This window comes from Schistocerca nitens, chromosome 2 (genome assembly GCF_023898315.1).
Source record: "Schistocerca nitens isolate TAMUIC-IGC-003100 chromosome 2, iqSchNite1.1, whole genome shotgun sequence".
NCBI classification, from domain to species: Eukaryota; Metazoa; Arthropoda; class Insecta; order Orthoptera; family Acrididae; genus Schistocerca; species Schistocerca nitens.
The window spans coordinates 11,628,698-11,653,819 of NC_064615.1; the positions used below are offsets into that span (position 1 = coordinate 11,628,698).

Here is a 25,122-nt window from a genome sequence, read left to right on the forward strand (position 1 = left end):
AGAAAAATATGAGTAAGCTAAGGAAAAGACGGGTAGTATACAACATGTACAAGAACCGAGAGGGAACAATGAGATTGGAACACCAACAAAAAAGTGCTCGGATTAAAAAGGGCACAAGACAGGGATGTAGTCTTTCGTCATTACTGTTCAATCTATAGATCGAAGGAAAAACGATGACGGAAATAAAGGAAAGGTTGAAGATTGAGAATAAATTTCACGGTAAGAGGATATCAATGATAACATTTGCTCAGGACATTGCTATCCTCAGTGTAAGTGAAGAAGAATTACAGGATCTGTTGAATGGAATCTAACGAGTACAGAATATGGATGGAGACTAAGCCAGAATGAGGAGCAGCAGAAATGAGAAAGCGAGCAGCTTGATGTCTAAATTGGCGATTGATGTTTTCGTGTCTCGGAAGAAAAATAACCCGCGACGGATAAAGTAAAAATGGCATAAAGCAGAATAATACCTGGCAGAGAGGAGATTCATGTCCAAGAAGAATTTCTTAGTACCAAACTTAGGCCTCAATTTCAGGAAGAAATTTCTGAGAATGTATGTTTGGAGTGTAGCATAATATGATAGACAACTATCGACAGTGGCACAACGACAATAGAGGAGCATCGAAGCGTCTGGGGTATGGTGCTACAGTAGAACACTGAAAAGTAGGTGGAGTGATAAGATAAGGAATGAGGAGGTTCACCACAGAATCGACGAAGAAGAAGAAAGGAACATTCTGAAAACAGTGACAGGAAGAAGGGGTAGCATGACAGGACGTGTGTTAAGACATCAGGGAATGGCTCTGAGCACTATGGGACTTAACTGCTGAGGTCATCAGTCCCCTAGAACTTAGAACTACTTAAACCTAACTAACCTAAGGACATCACACACATCCATGCCCGAGGCAGGATTCGAACCTGCAACAGTAGCGGTCGCGCGGTTCCAGACTGTAGCGCCTAGAACCGCTCGGCCACCTCGGCCGGCCGTCAGGGAATAACCTCCATGGTACCCGAGGGGGTTGTAAAGGGTAAAAACTGTAGAGGAAGACAGATTTGAACACATCCAACAAATAATTGAGGACATAGGGTACAAGCGCCACTTTGAGAGGAAGAGCTTAACGTAGGAGAGGAATTCGTGGTGGACAGTATCAAACCAGTCAGAAGTATTATAGAGGAGAAAAAAAATCGTGACTTACATCAGCATTAATAGGCGTCGCAATTTTTCTACTACGGTGCTTACATTTCCATTCATTTGAGACGTTTCCAACGTATGCAGATTGTGTTCCAATTCTAAAGATTGAAGCACGTTTTGACAGTGCTGCTGATATTTGGGGATACTGACTTGAATGAACATCTTGTACTTAAACAGAACTGAACATGCCTCCCCCCCCCCCCCCACCCAACAAGGAAAAATTTATCTACGCCTCTGCTATGAGCAATACATAAACACTACCGTGTCTCCAGAATGAGATTTTCACTCTGTAGCGGAGTGTGCGCTGATATGAAACTTCCTGGCAGATTAAAACTGTGTGCCCGACCGAGACTCGAACTCGGGACCTTTGCCTTTCGCGGGCAAGTGCTCTACCAACTGAGCTACCGAAGCACGACTCACGCCCGGCAAAGGTCCCGACTTCGAGTCTCGGTCGGGCACACAGTTTTAATCTGCCAGGAAGTTTCATATCAGCGCACACTCCGCTGCAGAGTGAAAATCTCATTCTGGAAACATCCCCCAGGCTGTGGCTAAGCCATGTCTCCGCTATATCCTTTCTTTCGGGAGTGCTAGTTCTGCAAGTTTCGCAGGAGAGCTTCTGTAAAGTTTGGAAGGTAGGAGACGAGATACTGGCAGAAGTAAAGCTGTGAGTACCGGGCGTGAGTCGTGCTTCGGTAGCTCAGTTGGTAGAGCACTTGCCCGCGAAAGGCAAAGGTCCCGAGTTCGAGTCTCGGTCGGGCACACAGTTTTAATCTGCCAGGAAGTTTCACTACCGTGTCTGTCGTTGGTCCTAATCTAGAAGTCAGCCGTAGGCAATTTATTCCTTCTCGAGCTATTTAATTTATTTAAAATTGCATGTACGTATTTAAGAGAGGTCAGGAGAGGAATCAAGAAAACTTCTTCAATGAGCAAGGAAAGAGTGGAGCTGTAAAACTTGAAGAGAAACGGTAACCTGTATTGCGCAGGTGAAAGGAAAAATTACAACATCTACTAATAAAGAGAGGGGCAAGATCAACGAATACCTGGATATAAAATGTTGATTACTGTAAAAATTTCTCCATATCAAAACACCAATTTTTATAAATATTTTTAACACTAACGATATGAGTGTTTTGCTTAATTTAATATAGTTTATCCTGTTTTTACTTACGTTATGCTGTACAGTAGTACCATCCCAACAATTGTTACGAAAGCCCGTCTTCTGCTGGGAAACTTGGGTGCACAAATGATGATCTCCATCAGACTAATAATGATAATATTTGTGTGTAGACAGTGGTTCATCCAGGACTCCAGATAACGTTCCATTATGCCCCGATCTTCTATCATATGTGGTGCTGAGAGATACAGGCTCCAAAATAAGACCAACACAATCTGTGAAGAGAGCGTACATTTTAGAAAATTTATCAGTAACATGCAATAATTACAATTAATTCGTTGATTGACTAATCACTAATATTACACAAGCTAAAAGTGAATGTTCATATCGGATTATAGTCGTCTGCACACTCAAGAAATACCGGTACTAGCACGATGTTCTTCGTGTTGAAGCAACCAAGTGTGATACCATCCTTCTTTCTCCGTTACGACTCATTTATTTTATATGAAAGTATAAGTCATGGTTTAGACCATGAGTGTCCAATCCGCGGCCGAAAGCAAATATGAGTGCGGCCCAAAGCGTGAGCATCTGTCACACAATCGTAAAAAAATTCCATAGAATTCCGATAATGTACAGTTATGATAAACTGAATATTTTCTAGTTGAAACTCTCGCCACACTATGCTGTTCTCTCATCGATCCATCCTGGTTTTTTAAAGCATATTATGTGCGACCCAAAAATACTAGTCTTCTTCCTGTGCGGCGCAGGGAACTGTCCTGACTATAAAAATACCGGTTGCTATGAATATCCTGTTACATCGTTTACACCGATATGACAACACCAGCGGATTCGAGTAAATAACACTGCAAATAGCCTTTTATACCTGTAAGTATTTATTTTTTATGAACAACCACGCAAAGATACGAAAACAGTAGGCCTAAAGTACGTCATAAGAGCATCTTGGTTTGTATCACAGATGTGTTAGATCACAGAACAGACAGTCTGTGGTTTGTATACGGTACTGATGACTCAGCATTATTCACTTTCATGTAGTTAACGGTTTTCTCTGCAGTATTGCACGTTCATGGTGAATACACCTTTTCGAGCAACAACTCAGAAAGTGAAAGATGTTTTGGAAGTAACTGATCGTCACTGAATATACGGCAGTAAAAACAAATACTGCGAACAATTTACAATACATAGTAAATACTCGAGTGGTGTTACGATTAACGAAAAGATTCAAAAAGAACCGGTGATTCTTTGCGTACCGGTACCATTACTCAGCTTCATCTTGGTGCAGTGTTTACAGACTGTGCATAAAAACCGGTATTCAAGAGTAGACTTTTAGTGGTTATAGCTGTTTTCTCGTGTGACAATTTAAATCAAGTAGCCTACATTATGACAGGTAGGGTACTATTTATTCTTCATTCGCTTGCTTCACGGACATTGATTACACGTTTCCACGATTACAAATAACGGTGCGGTAGTGGACAAGCACAAACTGTTTGAAATTGTAATATTTAATTTGAAAGCGACTATGATGTCTCCTGTCACAGTATTAATGAACGTATTACACAGTTTCAAATCGCATTCGCAGTTGAGCGCAATGGTGTGCCTCCCCCTAACACAACGAACTGTTTACTGTTGTGACAATACAGATTAGGGTAATTTCCAAAAATGATTGCCTATCGAAGTCGCAAGGTCCAAACGATACATATCGAACGTGCGATCGGAAATCGATCATGCGACTCCGGTGGCGGGCATGTGATCAGTTATTTGTGATCGTCAATTTTGTCTGTTTCCCGTCGTTCCCTTAGTTACTCTAAATTACATACCTCAGCGAATTATTTGTGAGTTGCTAGGAAAACCCAGACGATTTATGTCGTTAGTAAGTGGGATGTCTGGTGTTCTTGATGTTTCTTCGGCGGATTCTCTCACATGGAAGAATCTAATTCCATGTTTGTCAAGCGTAGAAAATTGTTCGACTTTTTGCCGCAAATATGGAGTAGGCCTACTACCGGACGAGGAAAGAAGGGACTGTGTAGACTGTGGTGGTGCGAAGTGTGTAAAACTTCGCAAGAACAGTTTCGATGCTGAAATACCTTTACAATTTCATTGGATACAGTGCGGAAAACGAACGAATATCAGGAAGAATACATGGTTCGACTCTTCCAAATTATCCATCTGGACCACCGTAATGGACTTTCATATGACGACAACACCGACGACGAGTAAGGTAAGTCGTCTCCCTTGCAGTTACAAGTATTTTTGTAGCGCTCTTCTTTTGTCGTTGCTGTAGTGACCAACGTAAACATACTCATAACGCCCGCCACCAGAGTCGCATGATCGATTTCCGACCGCACGTTCGATATGTATCGTTTGGACCCAGCGACTTCGATAGGCAATCATTCTTGGAGATTACCCAGATTAGTGTACTAACTGGAACCTGCGAGTTTGGCTTGCTAGGTGACTGCGGTAAGTGATTACTACATATCCCAGTCTCAAAGCTATCAACATCACGTATTTATCTTCACATCATCTGCCTGTTGTGAAGCAATTACACAGTCGTCACATTATCATGCACTCCACGAGAGGTTGGTCAGTTATGGCGTCTTTCAGCGGCAATCCGACGTTGTGTTCTCTCGTGACGTCTTTGGACGGAGGACGACGTAATGAGTTCCGTCTGCTATCCGGTGACGCGTATGGAGAATGTGGTCATTTCCAAGAATGTTTGCCTATCGAAGCCGCGCGCTGCAAACGGTAGATATCCAACGCGCGATTCTAAGTCGATCACGCGACTGTGGTGGGCCGGCCGCTGTGGCCGAGCAGTTCTAGGCTCTTCAGTCTGGAACCGCGCGACCGCTGCAGACGCAGGTTCGAATCCTGCCTCGGGCATGGATGTGTGCGATGCCCTTAGGTTAATTAGGTTTAAGTAGTTCTAACTTCTAGGGGACTGATGATCTCAGATGTTAAGTCCCATAGCGCTCAGAGATATTTGACTGTGGTGCTGGGCGTTATGATAAATTATTTGTGAGATGCTAGAGAAACCAAAACGATTTATGACGGTAGTTAGTGGGATGTGTGGTATTGACTCACGTGGAAGTAACTAATTCCATGATCATGAAATGTAGAAAATTATTTGAATTTTTGTCGGAAATGTGACACACTATTCTTATTTTTGCGCGACATTGACAGTCTACCAATGTTACGGCAAATAGGGAATGCTTCCCGTAGCATACACATCAAATTGATCTTCTCATGACGACAACGCCGACGACGAGTGAGGTATGTCGTTCCCTTTGTAATGATAACTATTTTAGTAACGCTATTCTTTTGTTGTTTCTTTACTGACTACTATAAACATGCTCATAACGCCCGCCACCACAGTCGCGTGGTCGATTTAGAAACGCACGTTCGACATCTATCGTTTGGAGCCCGCGGTTTCGATATTCAAACACTCCTGGAAATTACCGAGAATCTTGCAACGAGGAAGAACTCGACGAAGAAAAAAAGAAGTATCCTACAGGCTGAGAGCGTTTACTGGACCTGTATTCGAACCAGGATTTCAGTCTACTGCGGTCAACAAATGGGCCACACCGGTATGCGCACATCTGCTCGACCTTGAAGTTCTATTCCTTCTGCTGGCAATGATACTCCAGCAAAAGGCGCCGCGGAGAATTGAAGTTTCCTGACAAATTGTAGAAAGGAGCGCACGTATCAAATTTAGGACTGAAACTTACTGGTGGATTTAAACCGTCACTTGGACTGGGAGTCAAACCAGAAACCTCTGCCTTGTGCGGGCAAATGCTCTGCCACCCTCACATCTACACCTCTCCTCTGCAGTTCACAATTAAGTGTTTGACAGAAGGTACACAGAACCACTTTCAGACTCTTTCTCGACCGTTTCATTCCAGAATAGCACGAGGGCGAAATGAACGCCTAAATCTTCCCGTCTGATTTATCTTATTTTCTTACGACGGTCATTTCTCGCCGCACGAAAAATATATATCGGTATAAGACATTATGCAAATGAATGTTCCAAACCAACTCCAACAACGATTATGTTTTCTTTGTTGTTCTTTTTTTTAATACGTTAACATGAAAGGCCTGTTTCGGCTTATTGCCATTGCCAAGCGGTCTGCGAAATAACATTGGTAAGATTATCTGTTCATAAATTGCGGCTGTTTTACGTTTACATTCCCGCTGGTACTTACGTCTAGTGGGAAGTGATGACAATATTGCATGTACAGTGAAGTATTTCTGTCATGATTCGGTAATTACAATAGTTCTTGTAGTTACGAAATGTAAAAATACATTTTTGTCAGATATTTTGACAGTTCAGTTTTGACAGTTCTTTGCTATGGTGCTGTATGTTTACAAAGGATATACAGCTTACCAGAGATGATGCTACCTACCATTGTTCCTATTTTCCTTTAAATGTTATTATTTATTTATTTGAATGGCACTTTTAAAGAACACGTTAAATCAATACATCAGTTCTTGTTTTCTTCCTTCTTCTTCCTTTCTGACAACATTAATTTCATGAGTTCTTATCTCTGTCTTCGGGGCTTCTCAATAATATGAGACTGCTTTTTTTTCTCTCTTGTTCATCCTTGAAGGTCACCTTCTGAGTTCTGTTCCCGTACAAGTTTGTGTTGTGTGTGTCCATTTACTCAATGTTTGCTTCTTTGAGGTCATTTAAAGTCTGTGTAAACAGCACTGCTTGTCATACATTTCCTACATTTCATAGATTTCCTTGTTGGGTCGTTGTCAGTTATATTCTGTTCCTGTTGTCCTTCGGCCAAGTATGCTTCTAACCAGTCTCCTTTCTATTTTCATTACTTTATTTATCCCACCTTTTCGTTCTAGGTTTAGTGTTCAGGAACTATACGTAACCTCTGTTCTCACCACTTTCTTGTAGTGTTTAGTTTTGTTCCCTATGATGATGCCTTCTTCCCGCCTCTGTCCATCTCTTCCTACTCCTCTCTAATTCTATCTCTCCCACCCCCTCTCTCTTTGTCTATCTCCTTCTCTCCTCATGTCTGTCCATCTCCTCTGCTTTCTCTGTAGATTACCTCTTCTCCCCCCTCTTGGTCCAGGTCTCCTCTCCTTATCGCCGCGGGATCTGAGACGTCTTGTCGCCGTCCGCGCTGCTGCCCCCGTCGGAGGTTCGAGTCCTCCCTCGGGCATGGGTGTGTGTGTTGTCCTTAGCGTAAGTTAGTTTAAGTTAGATTAAGTAGTGCGTAGGCTTAGGGACCGATGACCTCAACAGTTTAGTCCCATAAGACCTTACCACAAATTTCCAATTTTTTCCTCTCCTTATCCCTGTCTGTCTCCTTTCCCTTACTGTGCCCATCTCTTCCTTCCCCCTTTCTGTCTCACCATTTGCTCCTCACCCTTGTATCTTTACGTTATCACCCACATTCCACTTCTTACCCCCACAACATATACTTCCAGATCGTAGATAATGTGTGTTCCAAATTGGATTGAATCCGTCCCAGCGATTTAGAATGAGCTTTTTACGTGTGGATTTACCCACATACGCACATGTCAAATATATTTCACATTTATTTTTCACAGATTTCGTACTATTTGTGCACATATTTCATCAAAATCTCGAAATAATTTCGTCCTGCAGTTTCGTTTTCACGGAGCTCAATGATTATGACATTTTAATCTCCGGAAATATGTGTCGTACAGTACTATATTTTTGGAGGTACAGCCAATGTTACTGTATGCGAAATGTGTCGCAAATATAATAGGTATCAAAGAAGTTATAAATTTAAACGTCGTGTGTGACGCGACTGTTTTGCACACAGCTCAATATTTGACGTCATATCTCGTGAACTGTGTATCGTAAAAGGAAAAAAAAAAATTGTAGATACATTCAGTGACATTAGTGAATACTGTGTTCGAAATGTGTTACAAATAAAGTTAGCAGCAGAGAAGTGGTAAATTTAAACGCCATACATGACGTGGCACTTTTGGGGCATCTCAGTGTTTATGACGTCATATGTCCTTAACCATGTGTCGTACAACGACATGATTTTGATCGAACAGGGTAGATGTTAATAGTGTCTGAAAAAGGTGTGCGAATGCAAATAGCAGTAAGGAAGCAACAAATTAAAACGTTATGCTTCATGCGGCAGTTTTACTGCATGAAGAGCGAAAAATTCACTAAGGGACAAACTTTTTCCGTTTCATCATTTTGTAGAGGTTGTCAGGGAGGAAAAGTCTCATAAAGGTTTGAAATTCTGTGTAAAGTTTGTTGCAAGTCAGAAGCCAGTACGTGCCCTCATTTTCAAATACTGAATGACTGAAATAGGGCTGCGCGGGATTAGCCGAGCGGTCTAGGGCGCTGCAGTCATGGACTGTGCGGCTGGTCCCGGCAGAGGTTCGAGCCCTCCCTCGGGCATGGGTGTGTGTGTGTTTGTCCTTAGGATAATTTAGGTTACGTAGTGTGTAAGCCTAGGGACTGATGACCTTAGCAGTTAAGTCCCATAAGATTTCAGAAACATTTGAACATTTTGAACTAAAATAGGGTATCAGCGAGTCGTGAGGTGCAATACTTGTTCGCCCCCACTCCCATCCCCTGCCTTCCCCCCCATACCCCCATCCCTCCCCCCGTTTCCACACAGTAAGAGATATGCGTAACAAGTTCAGTTAAAATTGTTCTAGTGGTTTAGAAGATGTGGTACATTCATAGATACATACACAAACACACATTTTTATAATTTGTGTGGATAAGGATTATGTGCGTCTGTCGCCGACCTATCTCGAAAATGAATGACCGGCGCTTTTTATCCATCCCTTTGTTGATCCCGTGACATAAGATAACCTATTGTTCCAAGGCGAGGAAGTTATTTTGAATGGAGCAGGGTCACGTCCAGTCAACTTGATTTATGTCTTCTGGCATTTCTTTATTAATTCGTTCAATAGGTCACAATCGATTCCTTTCCCACTTTTGTTGAGCCAGCGCTCTGTTTGTGATAACCTTGATATATTTCTTTTCTTTCTTCCTTTTTAATGAGCCAAAGGAAAGAAAAGTATTCTTGAGCGCAGTTTCTGAAAGCATTGTGCCATCTATAACGAACCTGACTGCGTATGTTACAGTCTTAACGATAGCTATTGGGCCTTACTAACATTTGAAGCCTGTGCTATATTTGTTCGAAGACAGTCTGCCCGATCAGTTCCTTTATCTGACTGGGGCACACGATATTTTTCACATCACATTCTAAAAAAAAAGAGAAGCATGCTCATTTTAACTCGTGTACAACTCACTGTGCTTTCCGTAAGCGGGACTCATCGTATAGTAGGCTGTGTGTACCTGTAGGATGGTCGTCCTCAGTAGCGTGAAGATTCGATGTGTGCTGGCTCTGTCTCTTGAATGGATACTACACGTACCGTGCACGATAAATTTCGAAAACGGGTGCTCAAAATGGTTCAAATGGCTCTAAGCACTATGAGACTTAACATCTGAGTTCATCAGTCCCCTAGACTTAGAACTACTTAAATCTAACTAACATAAGGACACCACGCACATCCATGTCCGAGGCAGGATTCGAACCTGTGACCGTAGCAGCAGCGCGGTTCCGGACTGAAGTGCCTAGAACCGCTCGGCCGCAAAGCCCGGCAAAACGGCTGCATAGCTCTAGAAAAGTCCCTTGGAAGGTGGTATTGGCTGTTTGACTGAAAGCAAAAGCAGAAATCTGGGTCCACGTCCCGGTCCGGTAAACAGTTTTAAATTGTCACAAATGACTGTGTACTGTGAGATCTGAAGGATCGTTAAAACAATGACAGCACATTATTTCGCACTCACCACGAAACTCAGCTACTGTTTTAATGATATTTCACATTATCCTGTTTGTAAACTATATCAGACCTGATATGTGGAATAATCGGGTCTACTGCCGGATGTTTGTGTCGCTGTGGCACAATATTTCGGCCACGTAACTCGTTGCCTTCTTCAGGTGTCTCAGGTAGCAAGCACCTGAAGAAGGCAACGAGTTACGCGGCCGAAATATTGTGCCACAGCGACACAAACATCCGGCAGTTAGACCCGATTATTCCACATGTCAAGATCTCGCCGGGAAAGCCTGAAGAGTTACATCAGACCTGTTCTCGATTCACCTAACGGTGATTAAACACAAATACAAACCATTACCAGCTACTGGAGCAAACGACGAATGAACTTCATATGAAAAAAACCTGAATATGAAGTTGAAAGATAACTGACTAAGGCGCCAACAGAACTAGAATCGTGAAGATCTGCCTGTAGGCAGGGAGATGGCTTCTAAGTAAGTGTTTATACATTTTAACAAATGCTCTAAGAAACTATTTAATTCATCTCCCTTGTAAGATGTTCTAGAAGAACTACCGAAGTATTTTGGGAACTAGAGAGACTATTAGGAGGTATCGATACACTGCTGAACTAACAATTATGCAATTACATTCAAGTTCTTTGCTGTGAGGGGGGCAGGAAATTACTTGAGGGAAAAGGGCACTGCAAAATTTCTAAATATATTTTCCTGGGAATACTGAAGTCGCCTCACAAATGCTTTAATTTGGACTAGCCTCACAAAACCTGTGTCTTGTTCAAATTCAATCTATCACCATAATTTTATCTTGATTTACTGTTTATCTTTTATACAGGGTGTTACAAAAAGGTACGGCCAAACTTTAGCCGGCCGAAGTGGCCGTGCGGTTAAAGGCGCTGCAGTCTGGAACCGCAAGACCGCTACGGTCGCAGGTTCGAATCCTGCCTCGGGCATGGATGTTTGTGATGTCCTTAGGTTAGTTAGGTTTAACTAGTTCTAAGTTCTAGGGGACTAATGACCTCAGCAGTTGAGTCCCATAGTTCTCAGAGCCATTTTTGAGCCAAACTTTCAGGAAACATTCCTCACACACAAAGAAAGAAAATACGTTATGTGGACATGTGTCCGGAGACGCTTACTTTCCATGTTAGAACTCATTTTATTACTTCTCTTCAAATCACATTAATCATGGAATGGAAACACACAGCAACAGAATGTACCAGCGTGACTTCAAACACTTTGTTACAGGAAATGTTCGAAATGTCCTCCGTTAGCGAGGATACGTGCATCCACCCTCCGTCGAATGGAATCCCTGATGCACTGATGCAGCCCTGGAGAATGGCGTGTTGTATCACAGCCGTCCACAATACGAGCACGAAGAGTCTCTACATTTGGTACAGGGGTTGCGTAGACAAGAACTTTCAAATGCCCCCGTAAATGAAAGTCAAGAGGGTTGAGGTCAGGAGAGCGTGGAGGCCATAGAATTGGTCCGCCTCTACCAATTCATCGGTCACCGAATCTGTTGTTGAGAAGCGTACGAACACTTCGACTGAAATGTGCAGGAGCTCCATCGTGCATGAACCACATGTTGTGTCGTACTTGTAAGGCACATGTTCTAGCAGCACAGGTAGAGTATCCCGTATGAAATCGTGATAACGTGCTCCATTGAGCGTAGGTGGAAGAACATGGGGCCCAATCGAGACATCACCAACAATGCCTGCCCAAACGTTCACAGAAAATCTGTGTTGATGACGTGATTGCACAATTGCGTGCAGATTCTCGTCAGCCCACACATGTTGATTGTGAAAATTTACAATTTGATCACGTTGGAATGAAGCCTCATCCGTAAAGAGAACATTTGCACAGAAATGAGGATTGACACATTGTTGGATGAACCATTCGCAGACGTGTACCCGTGGAGGCCAATCAGCTGCTGATAGTGCCTGCACACTCTGTACATGGTACGGAAACAACTGGTTCTCCCGTAGCACTCTCCATACAGTGATGTGGTCAACGTTACCTTGTACAGCAGCAACTTCTCTGACGCTGACATTAGGGTTATCGTCAACTGCACGAAGAATTGCCTCGTCCATTGCAGGTGACTCGTCGTTCTAGGTCTTCCCCAGTCGCGAGTCATAGGCTGGAATGTTCCGTGCTCCCTAAGACGCCGATCAATTGCTTCGAACGTCTTCCTGTCGGGACACCTTCGTTCTGGAAATCTGTCTCGATACAAACGTCCCGCGCCACGGCTATTGCCCCGTGCTAATCCATACATCAAATGGGCATCTGCCAACTCCGCATTTGTAAACATTGCACTGACTGCAAAACCACGTTCGCGATGAACACTAACCTGTTGATGCTACGTACTGATGTGCTTGATTGTAGTTCTGTAGAGCAATGAGTCGCATGTCAACACAAGCACCGAAGTCAACATTACCTTCCTTCAATTGGGCCAACTGGCGGTGAATCGAGGAAGTACAGTACATACTGACGAAACTAAAGTGAGCTCTAACATGGAAATTAAGCGTTTCCGGACACATGTCCACATAACATCTTTTCTTTATTTGTGTGTGAGGAATGTTTCCTGAAAGTTTGGCCGTACCTTTTTGTAACACGAAGCATATGGAACCCAATACATATGTAGAACACAGGAAATCATAAATGTGTCTTTTCCCTTTCGTAGAAAGATAATTAGGTGCACTTTCCTAAACTGTAACCTATTAAAAAAATTTTTGAATAATTTCAACCAAAGAAGGCTACACATTTCCTTGTCCTTTTCTGTACCACATGTAACGAGAACTTCGTCATTATTGCTGTGTTCAGAAGCACCATTTACGACCAAGTTCTGATCCTGTCACAATCTCGAGTTTAAATGTATGTACGTATAAAAGCTAACTCGAAAGTGCCCTACATTATTCATCCTCGGAAACGACCTTCCCGGAAGGTCAAACGTGGTACGGCGCCGCCCGACATCTGTGCTCCCTTTATCAGCGATGTTATGTGACTGCCAGTTGATAACCTCACATTCTTATCCGGCAGTTCGCATAATAGGCTTCCACATTAACGGAGAAAAACTTGGCACTACGAAACTAACACGTGTCTTGATTGCGAAAGAAGACATCCATGCTAGTATTATTCACGATCTGGTAGTACTTGTCAGCCATTTACCTAACGAAATCCACATCTGCGTACATCCCATTTATTGATCTCTATCTAATCGTTCAGCTCAGTACAAATTTCTCTAAGGCAATTCTCTTACTGGTAACCAGGACACTGTAGCTCCCTTTAATACCATGGAAGTTATTCCCTGATTAATACATTATTGAAATATTTGCCGTATTTTATGGTTTTCAAAAGTAGGTATTGTCTTATAAAAGACAAGCGTATCTATCGCAAAGAATACGGAAAGAAAACTACACTGTTGTACTTTCATAATTCTCTGATTTTTGGTTTTACCTGCTGTTTGACAAGCATGAACATATGTTCAACAAATGCAGCTTTTAGGTATGATCCAGATGTATTTCGATAGTACTTTACTTAGCTCACAAGCAGACCTTGAAGAAATATCGTTACTTGCTTTAAGGTTTTAATATAAGCATGTTTATATTTTTGGAGCCACTGAAGGCGTTCATCATGGCCGAAACCGGTTATGATTGTGTCATAAAAACTGACTGCGTGAAGAAATAAACATAACGTAATCCCGTAATTATTAGATTATTATCTCCTTTTATACACTCAATCGCCCGTTCACTATCCTCATACACATTCTCTTTCTTTTCACTTTCTGCTAGCGACGTCTGTATGCTTGAACTATTGCTATTGGCGTCAATTTGCTGTCTATTCTAATGAGAACGACCATGTTACTGAACTGTTCGCAGTAACTCATTCTCTGCTCTACATTCCCATTCGCAACGAGTCCTGCACTAGTTAAACCATTTTATGCGGCTGTTGTCATTACGCTATATTTGCCTCAGTCGAAATTCCATTTCACTTCACTGATCCCGCACTACATGTTCATTGAGCCTTTGCATGTCTCTTCTGAGATTTTTCTGGGTTCCCTACCACGTTCGGACTTCTGACATTCTACTCTCCGTAGCCCTTCCGTTGGTTACTAGAAAAATGGTTCAAATGGCTCTAAGCACACTATGGGACGTAACATCTGAGGTCATCAGTCCCCTAGACTTAGAACTACTTAAACCTAACTAACCTAAGGAAATCACACACATCTATGCCCGAGGCAGGTTTCGAACCTGCGACCGTAGCAGCAGCGCGATTCCGGACTGAAGTGCCTAGAACCGCTCGGCCACAGCGGCCGGCGGTTACTAGAACTTTTTCTCATTATTACCCATCGCGTTTCAGTCCCCTGCTAGAGATCTAAATGGGAGACTAATCCGATATCTTTTGTCAATGAGAAATCATCATGTCACTTTTAACGTGTCGCGCCTCAGTCGGTAGAAACGGCACACTTACGGGATAACTTTGTTGTCCGTTGGTCTCCCACCCTGTTGTGCCCGACAGTTAGGATTCCTTTTTCTCAGAAACGAATAGAGATATCAGGTTGAAATTAAAGTCTCTTACCGAGGTATACGGTCCCTTGCCTGTGTAAAAAATTTAAGCTTCTGCGTCTGTGCAATCAACAGATACGGCCATTTATGCGACATATTTTGACACTCGCAAACTCACTCATCAAAACCTGTGGCCTACTTCCCGTTGGCCTAGAATCATGAAATTTTACAAGAAGCAACGTTTTAGAGTACAAGTAAATCAAAAATTCCGAAAGTGGTTAGTTTGTTATTATATCATACAAAATATTATTTTTACCACTGCATTCGTAATCTATCAAAAACCTCAGAGTGATTCACGAGGAAGGTTTATGTCTATAATTTACAAATACTTTGTGCTAATTGGATGAGCTATGATGAAGTCACCCGCTGCTGTGAAAACATGGCTTTGTTGTCTAGCGATGACTAGCGTTTACGCCAGCCCGACTACCGCACCACGCTGCCGTTAGCATCACAGGCCTTTCACAAAGTGCTCATTTTACATACAAACATTCCCTGACAATCTATGCCTGTGACACATACAGGATCTGTAATGTTATAAAGCAAAGTAATACTGATATTTGACGAGGGATTGCACCTCCACTGTTCGGGATGAGGTACCGATCCCCATAACATTTCCTTTTAAGCACTCCACAAGATAATTTGTCATTTGCGTAACAACAACAGCCCTAAGGCCAACTGTACCGCTTTCTTCTCTGGAGATTTCCGTCAAATCTTCCAAGTCGTCACAACGTGGACGAGAGTCGACGAAGTCGATGCATCTGCAGCTGCCGATTCGAATAGATTTTTAGTGTAGCTCCGAAAGTAATGAAATAGATGAAAAATTACGAAAGAGAGTGCGAAATTTCACAAAAAATTTAAACTTGCAATTAAAACATTTCCGAAAGTCTTAGACTTCCCAGGACCAACATCTTGCCAGTATCGATATCGATAACAGTCATAAATAGTCGGTATTCTCGAGTACCGGGATGGGTGAACTGTCTACGAGGGTTGCCCAGAAAATAATGCACCGCATTTTTTTCCTCAGCCGAAAACAATGCTACGATTGCGAAACGTTACGTATGTATTATTTGAAATCTCCTGAGTGAGCGCGCCAAGTTTCCGAATTTTCCGACAGATAGCGTAGCTGCAGGACAGATTCAAAATGGCGTCTGCATGTGATGTACGTTACAAGCAACGTGCCGCCATTGAATTCCTCACTGCAGAGAAAGAAACTGTGGGGAATATTCACAAAGGCTTGTGAAAAGTCTATGGAGCATCTGCTCTCGACAGAAGCACAGTTACTCGCTGGGCACGGATACAGAGATTATCAGAAGGAAGTTCGGCGGAGCTCCACGATTTGCAGTGGTCGGGGAGACCATCCATGGCTGTCACACCTGACATGTTGCAGGAGCTGATATTGTCATTCTTGAGGACGGACGCATTACGACTCGGTAGTTGGCGCTACATCTGTCAATCAGCAAAGGAAGTGTGGATGCAATTCTCCACGCTCTTGGATGTTTTAAAGTATGTGCAAGATGGGTCTTGCGGTGTCTGATAGTGGATCGCAAATCGCACAGAAAAAAAAACATTTGACTTGATTTGTTGCAAAGTTTAGACGCTGAGGGGGAGACTTTGGGTTGTGACAGGTGATGAAATCTGGGTTCACCATTTTGGGCCCAAAACAAAACGACAGTCGATCGAATGGCGCCATTCCCACTCCCTACAGAAGAAAAAATTCAAAGCAACTGCTTCCATAGGTAAGGTCTGGATCACTGTGTTCTGTGACAGTGAAGGTGTGATTCTCATTGATTTGATGCCAAGAGGCAGTACCAGTAATTCAGAAGCGTATGTCAACACGTTAACAAAACTCAAGGCGCGCTTTCAGCGACTTCGGCGCCACAGCCACCCAGGAGATGTTTTGCTGCAACACGATAACGCTCGGCCCCACACAAGACTGGGGACTGCTGAACACATCGAAAAACACGGTTGGACAGTGTTACCCCATCCACCGTACGGTCCTGACCTAGCCCCCCTCAGGCTTCCACTTGTTTGGGTCATTAAAGATGCCATTCATGGAAGACATTTTGAGGACGATTAGGAAGTAATTGACACAGTGAACCAACGGGTCCGCCAGCTGGACAGGGATTGGTACCGACAGGGCATACACGCCCTTGTTTCGCGCTGGAGGAAGGCCATACAATGGGATGGAGATTACGTGGAAAAATAAGGTGTGTAGATAAAACACCATTCTTTCGTGTGTGTAATACTCATTATGTTCAATAAAGACTTGTTGTAGAGAACAAATGCGGTGCATTACTTTCTGGACAACCCTCGTATATACGAAATAAAGTATACACAGAAACCTCTCAGCGCGAATCCTACTGGCATTACTCCTTTCTTTTTAAATTATAGGGCACATGTCCTGTGGTACAAATTGTCTCTTTAATGCAGTGATTCTAATTGCATTCTGTATCTTCACGCCGTTGATCACTGCTGATTTTCCCACCTTTCAGGGGCTTTCCCAAGGACAAGGTGCTGTCCTGAAACTCTTGTCCACTCCTCTGCCCTATCTGACGCGGCGGTGCCTCCTTACACAGGGCGTCTTCGGCCGCGACTTTTGATGATTTTTATTCAACATTTAAGCAGTGTCTGGGTTCGAATGCAGGACCCAGGACGTGACTAGTCAAAGGCGCTATCCCTCGACTATTACTTCAGTGGAGTTAAATATGTCAACATGTGAACAAAATATTTGGAATATACTTACAGTGTTGATAGGAACGACACATGCTGGGAACAGGAAGTTACGCACTGCCGAAGCGGCTTTCCTGGAATAGGGGAAGCGTCCAGGGAACGCCTTCACAATGTCCACCCACAGGCTGCTGAAGACGTACACCTGCTGAAGGACCTGTAACAAAAACGGAAGTAAGCATTGCTGTAGAGAAGGTGTTTAACACATTTGGGTTAATAGCAAAACACATTGAATTCCTTACATGCACAAGAGTTGTTTGAAATACGAAATGGAACCCAAAATTTTGAATTTTTCTCGCAAATTGTTACTAGTACACTGAAATGCCTCTAGATGCCTCCTCATACATCCTCCTTGACGTTGTGTGGCACATGGCTGCGAGGTGAGTGGTTTGGTTGGGTGTTGGACAACATACTCGTATTTCCATTGTTGTATTTCCTTAAGTTTGCCAATGTGCACTGGCTGACCTTAAGGAACAGCTTGTCTGTAAAAGTTGGTCTTCAAACTTGGGAAAAACGCTGTAGAAACGAAATACTGCAGCAACATTTTGGAGACGACACTTCAGGTCAGATACAGACTTACGACTGGTATAACCGCTTTAGAAGCGGGTGACTGTCGATTGATGATGACGGACGTTCCGCTCGTTCGTCAGCTGACGGTACACTGATAAATGTTCAGTCTGAAAGACCGTAGACAGACCACTAAAGACCTTTCCAGCACCTTGGGACTAAGTTATGGCACATGTGAACGCATTCTATCAGAAGAATTCGACACGAGATGATTGCGGTGATGTTTGTGGCACGACTGCCTTCAAGCCAATCATAAGCAAGATCGTGCGGAATCTACAAGGAACTTTAAAAACTGCTTCAAGGCAATCCAGACTTTCTTCCATAGGTTTTCATTGGCGAAAAAAAGTTGGGTTTATGGTTACGATCGTAAAAGTAAACAGCAGTCGACGTAAATGAAGGGTCCTTCTTCACAGCAGTCGCTAACTCTTAAGCCAGCATAATAGGCGCCGATCACATCCCATTTAGTAGGACTGCGAAAAGAGTGATGCCTGATCCCTTGGCTTGACAAACCCCCTTCTCTACTTGGTCCGCCAGTAGCATCCGCAATACGCAAGCTATTCGCTTGAAGAGAAAGCAGAGTCACAAAAAGCTACAGGACGAACCCACGGGTACTGCCAGGAAATGTCATGTTACAAGACTTGCTCGAGCAGTGTAACTGAAAGCGTGCTGGCTGCAAAAGGCACGTGTCTGGGTTCGAGTCCCGAGTGAGCAAAGAAGGGTAATTTGGCGCAAATGTTCAAATTGTGTCATATTTCAGGTATCCTAAGAACACTATGGCACTAGCTGACTATAATCAGCATGTGACTGATTACAAAGTTTTCCACGTAAAGTACAAGATGTTTCAACACAACAGATCGTGTTCGACAAGTGACACAGCGAAAAGGGAACAAAATTTTACTGTATAGTTGACTGTTTTAACTATTATGCAGGGAGTCCCAGGACGAATGGTCAGTAATCAGGCCTATGACAGGAACGAACATTCCCAGCAAAAAAGTTTAGTAAACGTGGACTCTAAAATGATTATCTTAAGAGCTGTGAGTAAGTCGTAATTTTCGATGCCGTGAAACAGATCTCTTCTATTGCAAGTTCTTTAAAAAAATGGTTCAAATGGCTCTGAGCACTATGGGACTTAACATCTGTAGTCATCAGTCGCCTAGAACTTAGAACTACTTAAACCTAACTAACCTAAGGACATCACACACATCCATGCCCGAGGCAGGATTAGAACCTGCGACCGTAGCGGTCACACGGTTCCAGACTGAAGCTCCTAGAACCACGCGGCCCCACCGGCCGGCTGCAAGTTCTTTCTTTCTGTATTTTGGGGGAGGTATTATGGGCCAAAACAAGGAAAAATTGTCGAGTAAACACTGTCTCTAAAACATACACATTAAGGGCTATGAGCACTTGTTCAGTAGAGGAGATACGTATCACGGTAGTGAAGATGAACAAGTATCCATAGCTCTTAAGGTATGCGCTTTAGAGCCCATGTACACTTGACATTTCTTCCTTGTTTTGGCCCATACTACCACCTATCAAACCATGGAAAGTAAAGCGCCTGCTGAAGGAGAGATTTGTTTCACAGTATCGAAGATGAAAAAGCGCTCTTTGCTCTTAAGGTATGTATTTTAGAGCACAGGTTTATTAGAGTTTTTCAAACCAAATGATCGTTCCTATCACATCGATGAATACTGCTCATTCGTCCTGGGACATTCTGTATTTACAATCCGAATGCCGTAGCACAGTGCCTAATCGACAGAACTTGTATTCAGGATTGATGAGTTCCCTAAGTAACTTCAGGAAAATAGTCCACCGTTCCTCTTAGTTTTTCCGAAAAAAGTATGGAGTCACTTTATGTTGTCCTTGTCAATTGTCGAAGCCGCTGAGACACTCTCGTCAGTATGAGGCATGTTGTGCCTGTCAAGTGTAACACGGCAACGACATATAAATACACTACTGGCCATTAAAATTGCTACATCACGAAGATGAAGTGCTACAGACGCGAGATTTAACCGACAGGAAGAAGATGCTGTGATATGCAAATGATTAGCTTTTCAGAGCATTCACACAAGGTTGGCGCCGGTGGCGACACCTAAAACGTGCTGACATGAGGAAAGTTTCCAACCGATTTCTCATACACAAACAGCAGTTGACCGGCGTTGCCTGGTGAAACGTTGTTGTGATGCCTCGTGTAAGGAGGAGAAATGCCTACTATCACGTTTCCGACTTTGATAAAGGTCGGATTGTAGCCTATCGCGATTTTGGTTTATCGTATCGCGACATTGATGCTCGCGTTGGTCGTGATCCAATGACTGTTAGCAGAATATGGAATCGGTGGGTTCAGGAGGGTAATACGGAACGCCGTGCTGGATCCCAACAGCCTCGTATCACTAGCAGTCGAGATGACAGGCATCTTATGCGCATTGCTGTAACGAATCGTGAGCCACGTCTCGATCCCTGAGTCAACAGATGGGACGTTTGCAAGATAAAAACCATCTGCACGAACAGTTCGACGACGTTTGCAGCAGCACAGGCTATCAGCTCGGAGACCATGGCTGCGGTTACCCTTGACGCTGCATCATAGACAGGAGCGCCTGCGATGCTGTACTCAACGACGAACCTGGGTGCACGAATGGCAAAACGTCACTTTTTTTCGGATGAATCCAGGTTTTGTTTAGAGCATCATGATGGTCGCATCCGTGTTTTGCGACATCGCGGTGAACGCACATTGGAACTGTGTATTCGTCATCGCCGTACTGGCGTATCACCCGACGTGATGGTATGGGGTGCCATTGGTTACACGTCTCGGTCACTTCTTGTTCGCATTGGCGGAACTCTGAACAGTGGACGTTACATTTAAGATGTGTTACGACCCGTAGCTCTACCCTTCATTCTCTCCCTGCGAAACCTTACATTTTAGCAGGATAATGCACAACCGCATGTTGCATGTCCTGTACGGGCCTTTCTGGATACAGAAAATGTTCGACTGCTGCCCTGGCCAGCACATTCTCCAGATCTCTCACTAATTGAAAACGTCTGGTCAATGGTGGCCGAGCAACTGGCTCGTCACAGTACGCCAGTCACTACTCTTGATGAACTGTGGTATCGTGTTGAAGCTGCACAGGCAGCTGTACCTGTACACGCCATCCAAGCTCTGTTTGACTCAATGCCCAGGCGTATCAAGGCCGTTATTACGGCCAGAGGTGGTTGTTCTGGGTACTGATTTCTCAGGATCTAAGTACCCAAACTGCGTGAAAATGTAATCGCATGTCAGTTCTAGTATAATACACTCCTGGAAATGGAAAAAAGAACACATTGACACCGGTGTGTCAGACCCACCATACTTGCTCCGGACACTGCGAGAGGGCTGTACAAGCAATGATCACACGCACGGCACAGCGGACACACCAGGAACCGCGGTGTTGGCCGTCGAATGGCGCTAGCTGCGCAGCATTTGTGCACCGCCGCCGTCAGTGTCAGCCAGTTTGCCGTGCCATACGGAGCTCCATCGCAGTCTTTAACACTGGTAGCATGCCGCGACAGCGTGGACGTGAACCGTATGTGCAGTTGACGGACTTTGAGCGAGGGCGTATAGTGGGCATGCGGGAGGCCGGGTGGACGTACCGCCGAATTGCTCAACACGTGGGGCGTGAGGTCTCCACAGTACATCGATGTTGTCGCCAGTGGTCGGCGGAAGGTGCACGTGCCCGTCGACCTGGGACCGGACCGCAGCGACGCACGGATGCACGCCAAGACCGTAGGATCCTACGCAGTGCCGTAGGGGATCGCACCGCCACTTCCCAGCAAATTAGGGACACTGTTGCTCCTGGGGTATCGGCGAGGACCATTCGCAACCGTCTCCATGAAGCTGGGCTACGGTCCCGCACACCGTTAGGCCGTCTTCCGCTCACGCCCCAACATCGTGCAGCCCGCCTCCAGTGGTGTCGCGACAGGCGTGAGTGGAGGGACGAATGGAGACGTGTCGTCTTCAGCGATGAGAGTCGCTTCTGCCTTGGTGCCAATGATGGTCGTATGCGTGTTTGGCGCCGTGCAGGTGAGCGCCACAATCAGGACTGCATACGACCGAGGCACACAGGGCCAACACCCGCAATCATGGTTAGGGGAGCGATCCCCTACACTGGCCGTACACCACTGGTGATCGTCGAGGGGACACTGAATAGTGCACGGTACATCCAAACCGTCATCGAACCCATCGTTCTACCATTCCTAGACCGGCAAGGGAACTTGCTGTTCCAACAGGACAATGCACGTCCGCATGTATCCCGTGCCACCCAACGTGCTCTAGAAGGTGTAAGTCAACTACCCTGGCCAGCAAGATCTCCGGATCTGTCCCCCATTGAGCATGTTTGGGACTGGATGAAGCGTCGTCTCACGCGGTCTGCACGTCCAGCACGAACGCTGGTCCAACTGAGGCGCCAGGTGGAAATGGCATGCCAAGCCGTTCCACAGGACTACATCCAGCATCTCTACGATCGTCTCCATGGGAGAATAGCAGCCTGCATTGCTGCGAAAGGTGGATATACACTGTACTAGTGCCGACATTGTGCGTGCTCTGTTGCCTGTGTCTATGTGCCTGTGGTTCTGTCAGTGTGATCATGTGATGTATCTGACCCCAGGAAGGTGTCAATAAAGTTTCCCCTTCCTGGGACAATGAATTCACGGTGTTCTTATTTCAATTTCCCGGACTGTATATTTGTCCAATGAATATCCGTTTATCATCTGCATTTCTTCTTGTTGCAGCAATTTTAATGGCCAGTAGTGTATCTTGACACAGCACAGCACCAATAAACAGCATTAAAAATGTAAGCGGTGTCAAGTAGTTTCGAAACAGAGTTGCGTAGCAGTTTTAAGTGCCTCTGCTTATTCATGGCTTTAAAGTGTTCTCGCCAGTCTATTCTCGGCCCGAAGCCAGCCAACATGCGTCCCAGTCAGCTGTAGGAAGCCAAACAAGTGGTTTCACGTCTACAGGGCTGTGATGTTTCGACAGGCGGATCTGACAATGCGAAATGTTTTGCTTTGTGAGGAAGAAGCGAAACTGATATGCTAGACACATCAACTCCGAAAACTGCTGTTCAAGTATTGATCCTAATACAGTTAGGATTCGATGCCCAGCCTGTTCGAAGGTTTTTTCTGTCTCTTATCGTTTCACGTTAAGAAATGATTTGTTAATGTGAGAAATGTGAAGTTGCACCGTGGTTTCGCAGTCCATGTTAAACTGTAGTTCATTCAGCACCTGTCTTGGTAAGTTCGTTCAAAGGTCAGAGGAACGCAAAGACATACCACGTCAAACAGGACCATGTGTATTGATGCACTGTGGCGTTCAAACCAACCTCAGGTTGTTGACAGCTTTATTTACATAGATTTCCGTCGAGTCAGCAGATCGCTTCAGTATGACCTTCTTTTACAAAATGTTTGTACACTAAAATAGATGGTATCTTTCCGGGTTTGCAACCGATTTGTTTGGAACTGTCAAAATAGTGTGTGCAAAACGTAATTGTCCTTTCAGCTAGAAAACCGGAAACGTACCACCAATCAATCAAATACGCCGAGATAAACGTGAGAAACCGCACAATGAAATAAACGAATTTTCGGCAGATACTGAAGTAGTAAAGTCCGCAATGCTGCAAATGGAAGTGGATGCTTAATTTTATCATCATCTGTGGTATTATTTGAAGTCTGCGACTCTGTTTTAAATTTATTAAATAACTGTTTCAGTCACTTTTTACTAATATTGATTAGCACGACCCGTTTCGGCAGCATGGTGACGTTATCAGGTGCATTACAGTAACGTGTATGTCATTGTTATGCACCTGATGACTGCTGCATGATGCCGAAACGGGTCGGCCTACTAAATAATAATAAAAAGTGACTGAAACTGTTAAAATTATTTCGTAAATTCCTTAAAAGAGGATGAGAAATGTTTGTAGATTTTAAGAAAGCGAAAAATAAAAAGTAAAAAATTATAGGCCTTTAAAGATAACGTAATTATCATTTAGTGTTAGATTGTATGTTAATGTATCGAAATATAAAGATATTTCGAAGCCTCTGTATCCATTTTGAGTTGTTTATTGTTCTTTCGTAACACCAGTGCCACGTGTAGGAAACTGGGGTTACATTTTAAGCTTGAAATAGTAGTTCATAGCCGGCTGCTTTAAGAGGTCAGACGCGAGGAAGCATGTCAATGCATCCGAAGATTCTCCCTAATGACGTCGTGTGCGATTAAAATGATATTATTTTGTGTCTGAAGACCACGTTTGAATGTATATCCCTTACAAACATTCATGAAAATTGAAAAAAAAACAGTATCTGAAGATAGAAAAGAGTATGTGCCGAATCACTACGAAACTGAGCGTATGTATGATAGACTGAAACTGACTTAAGATCGCTGATCAGCAGTCTTCAATCAATACCTCATGTTAAAAAAATAATATAGAAAATTAATCTGACCGCTATACTTCAGGAACAGAGTTTCGTTAGAATGTAAATCGCCTCTTTGAGACTGAGGGCAAAAGCGAATTGATGACGAAGTTCGGCAAGAAACTGGGGGAGGGGGGGGGGGCGATAGCGGGGTGATGTGGTGAAGAAGGGAAATTGAGAGGGGGATGGGGGCAGAATCGAGGGGTGGTTGTTAAATGAACGTTCACGTCGCTCTCTCGTAGAATTTTTGCACAAAAACAGAAAACTTAAAATCAAGATGGTTTGATAGGTAATTGAGCGGGGATTTTCCTGAATACGAACCCAACATTGTGGAGTCATATTTGGCATAGAAACTGTATGGGTAGGTTAGGAAGCAGGAAAACTGTTATGTTAGGGAAAAAGAGCCACCAATATCTCGCCTATCGCTCCGTTACTATCTGCAGTGATAAGCCGAAGAATTGGATACTAATAGTCAGCGTCAAGGCAGCGCCAAAATTCTCTTAGCGAGAGGAATCTGGTCGACTGGTTTCAACTTATACGAATTTTAATCTGGCTGGGTAATTCGCCGTTGAAAACATGTTATTCAAATTGTAACAGCAAGTAGAGTAGAAAAACAACATCATTAAATCAAATTCTTCATTCACGTGATGAGATATTGACTGAAGCGATTAATAACTCTAATAATCTAGTCGGTTTTTTTATATTTTAAAA

General features: G+C 43.8%; 1 protein-coding gene across 2 annotated transcripts in view; it reads right to left on the minus strand.

Moving 5' to 3' along the window:
- LOC126234241 (androgen-dependent TFPI-regulating protein-like) overlaps positions 1-25,122 on the minus strand; it is a 257,244-nt gene that overhangs the window by 13,693 nt on the left and 218,429 nt on the right. For both annotated transcript variants that reach the window (XM_049942933.1, XM_049942934.1), the window contains exons 2-3: positions 17,426-17,566; positions 2,358-2,578 (exon numbers count right to left, since the gene is read on the minus strand). In XM_049942933.1, the coding sequence (XP_049798890.1) occupies positions 2,358-2,578; positions 17,426-17,566 (362 nt within the window). The remainder of the gene's footprint in view (positions 1-2,357; positions 2,579-17,425; positions 17,567-25,122) is intronic.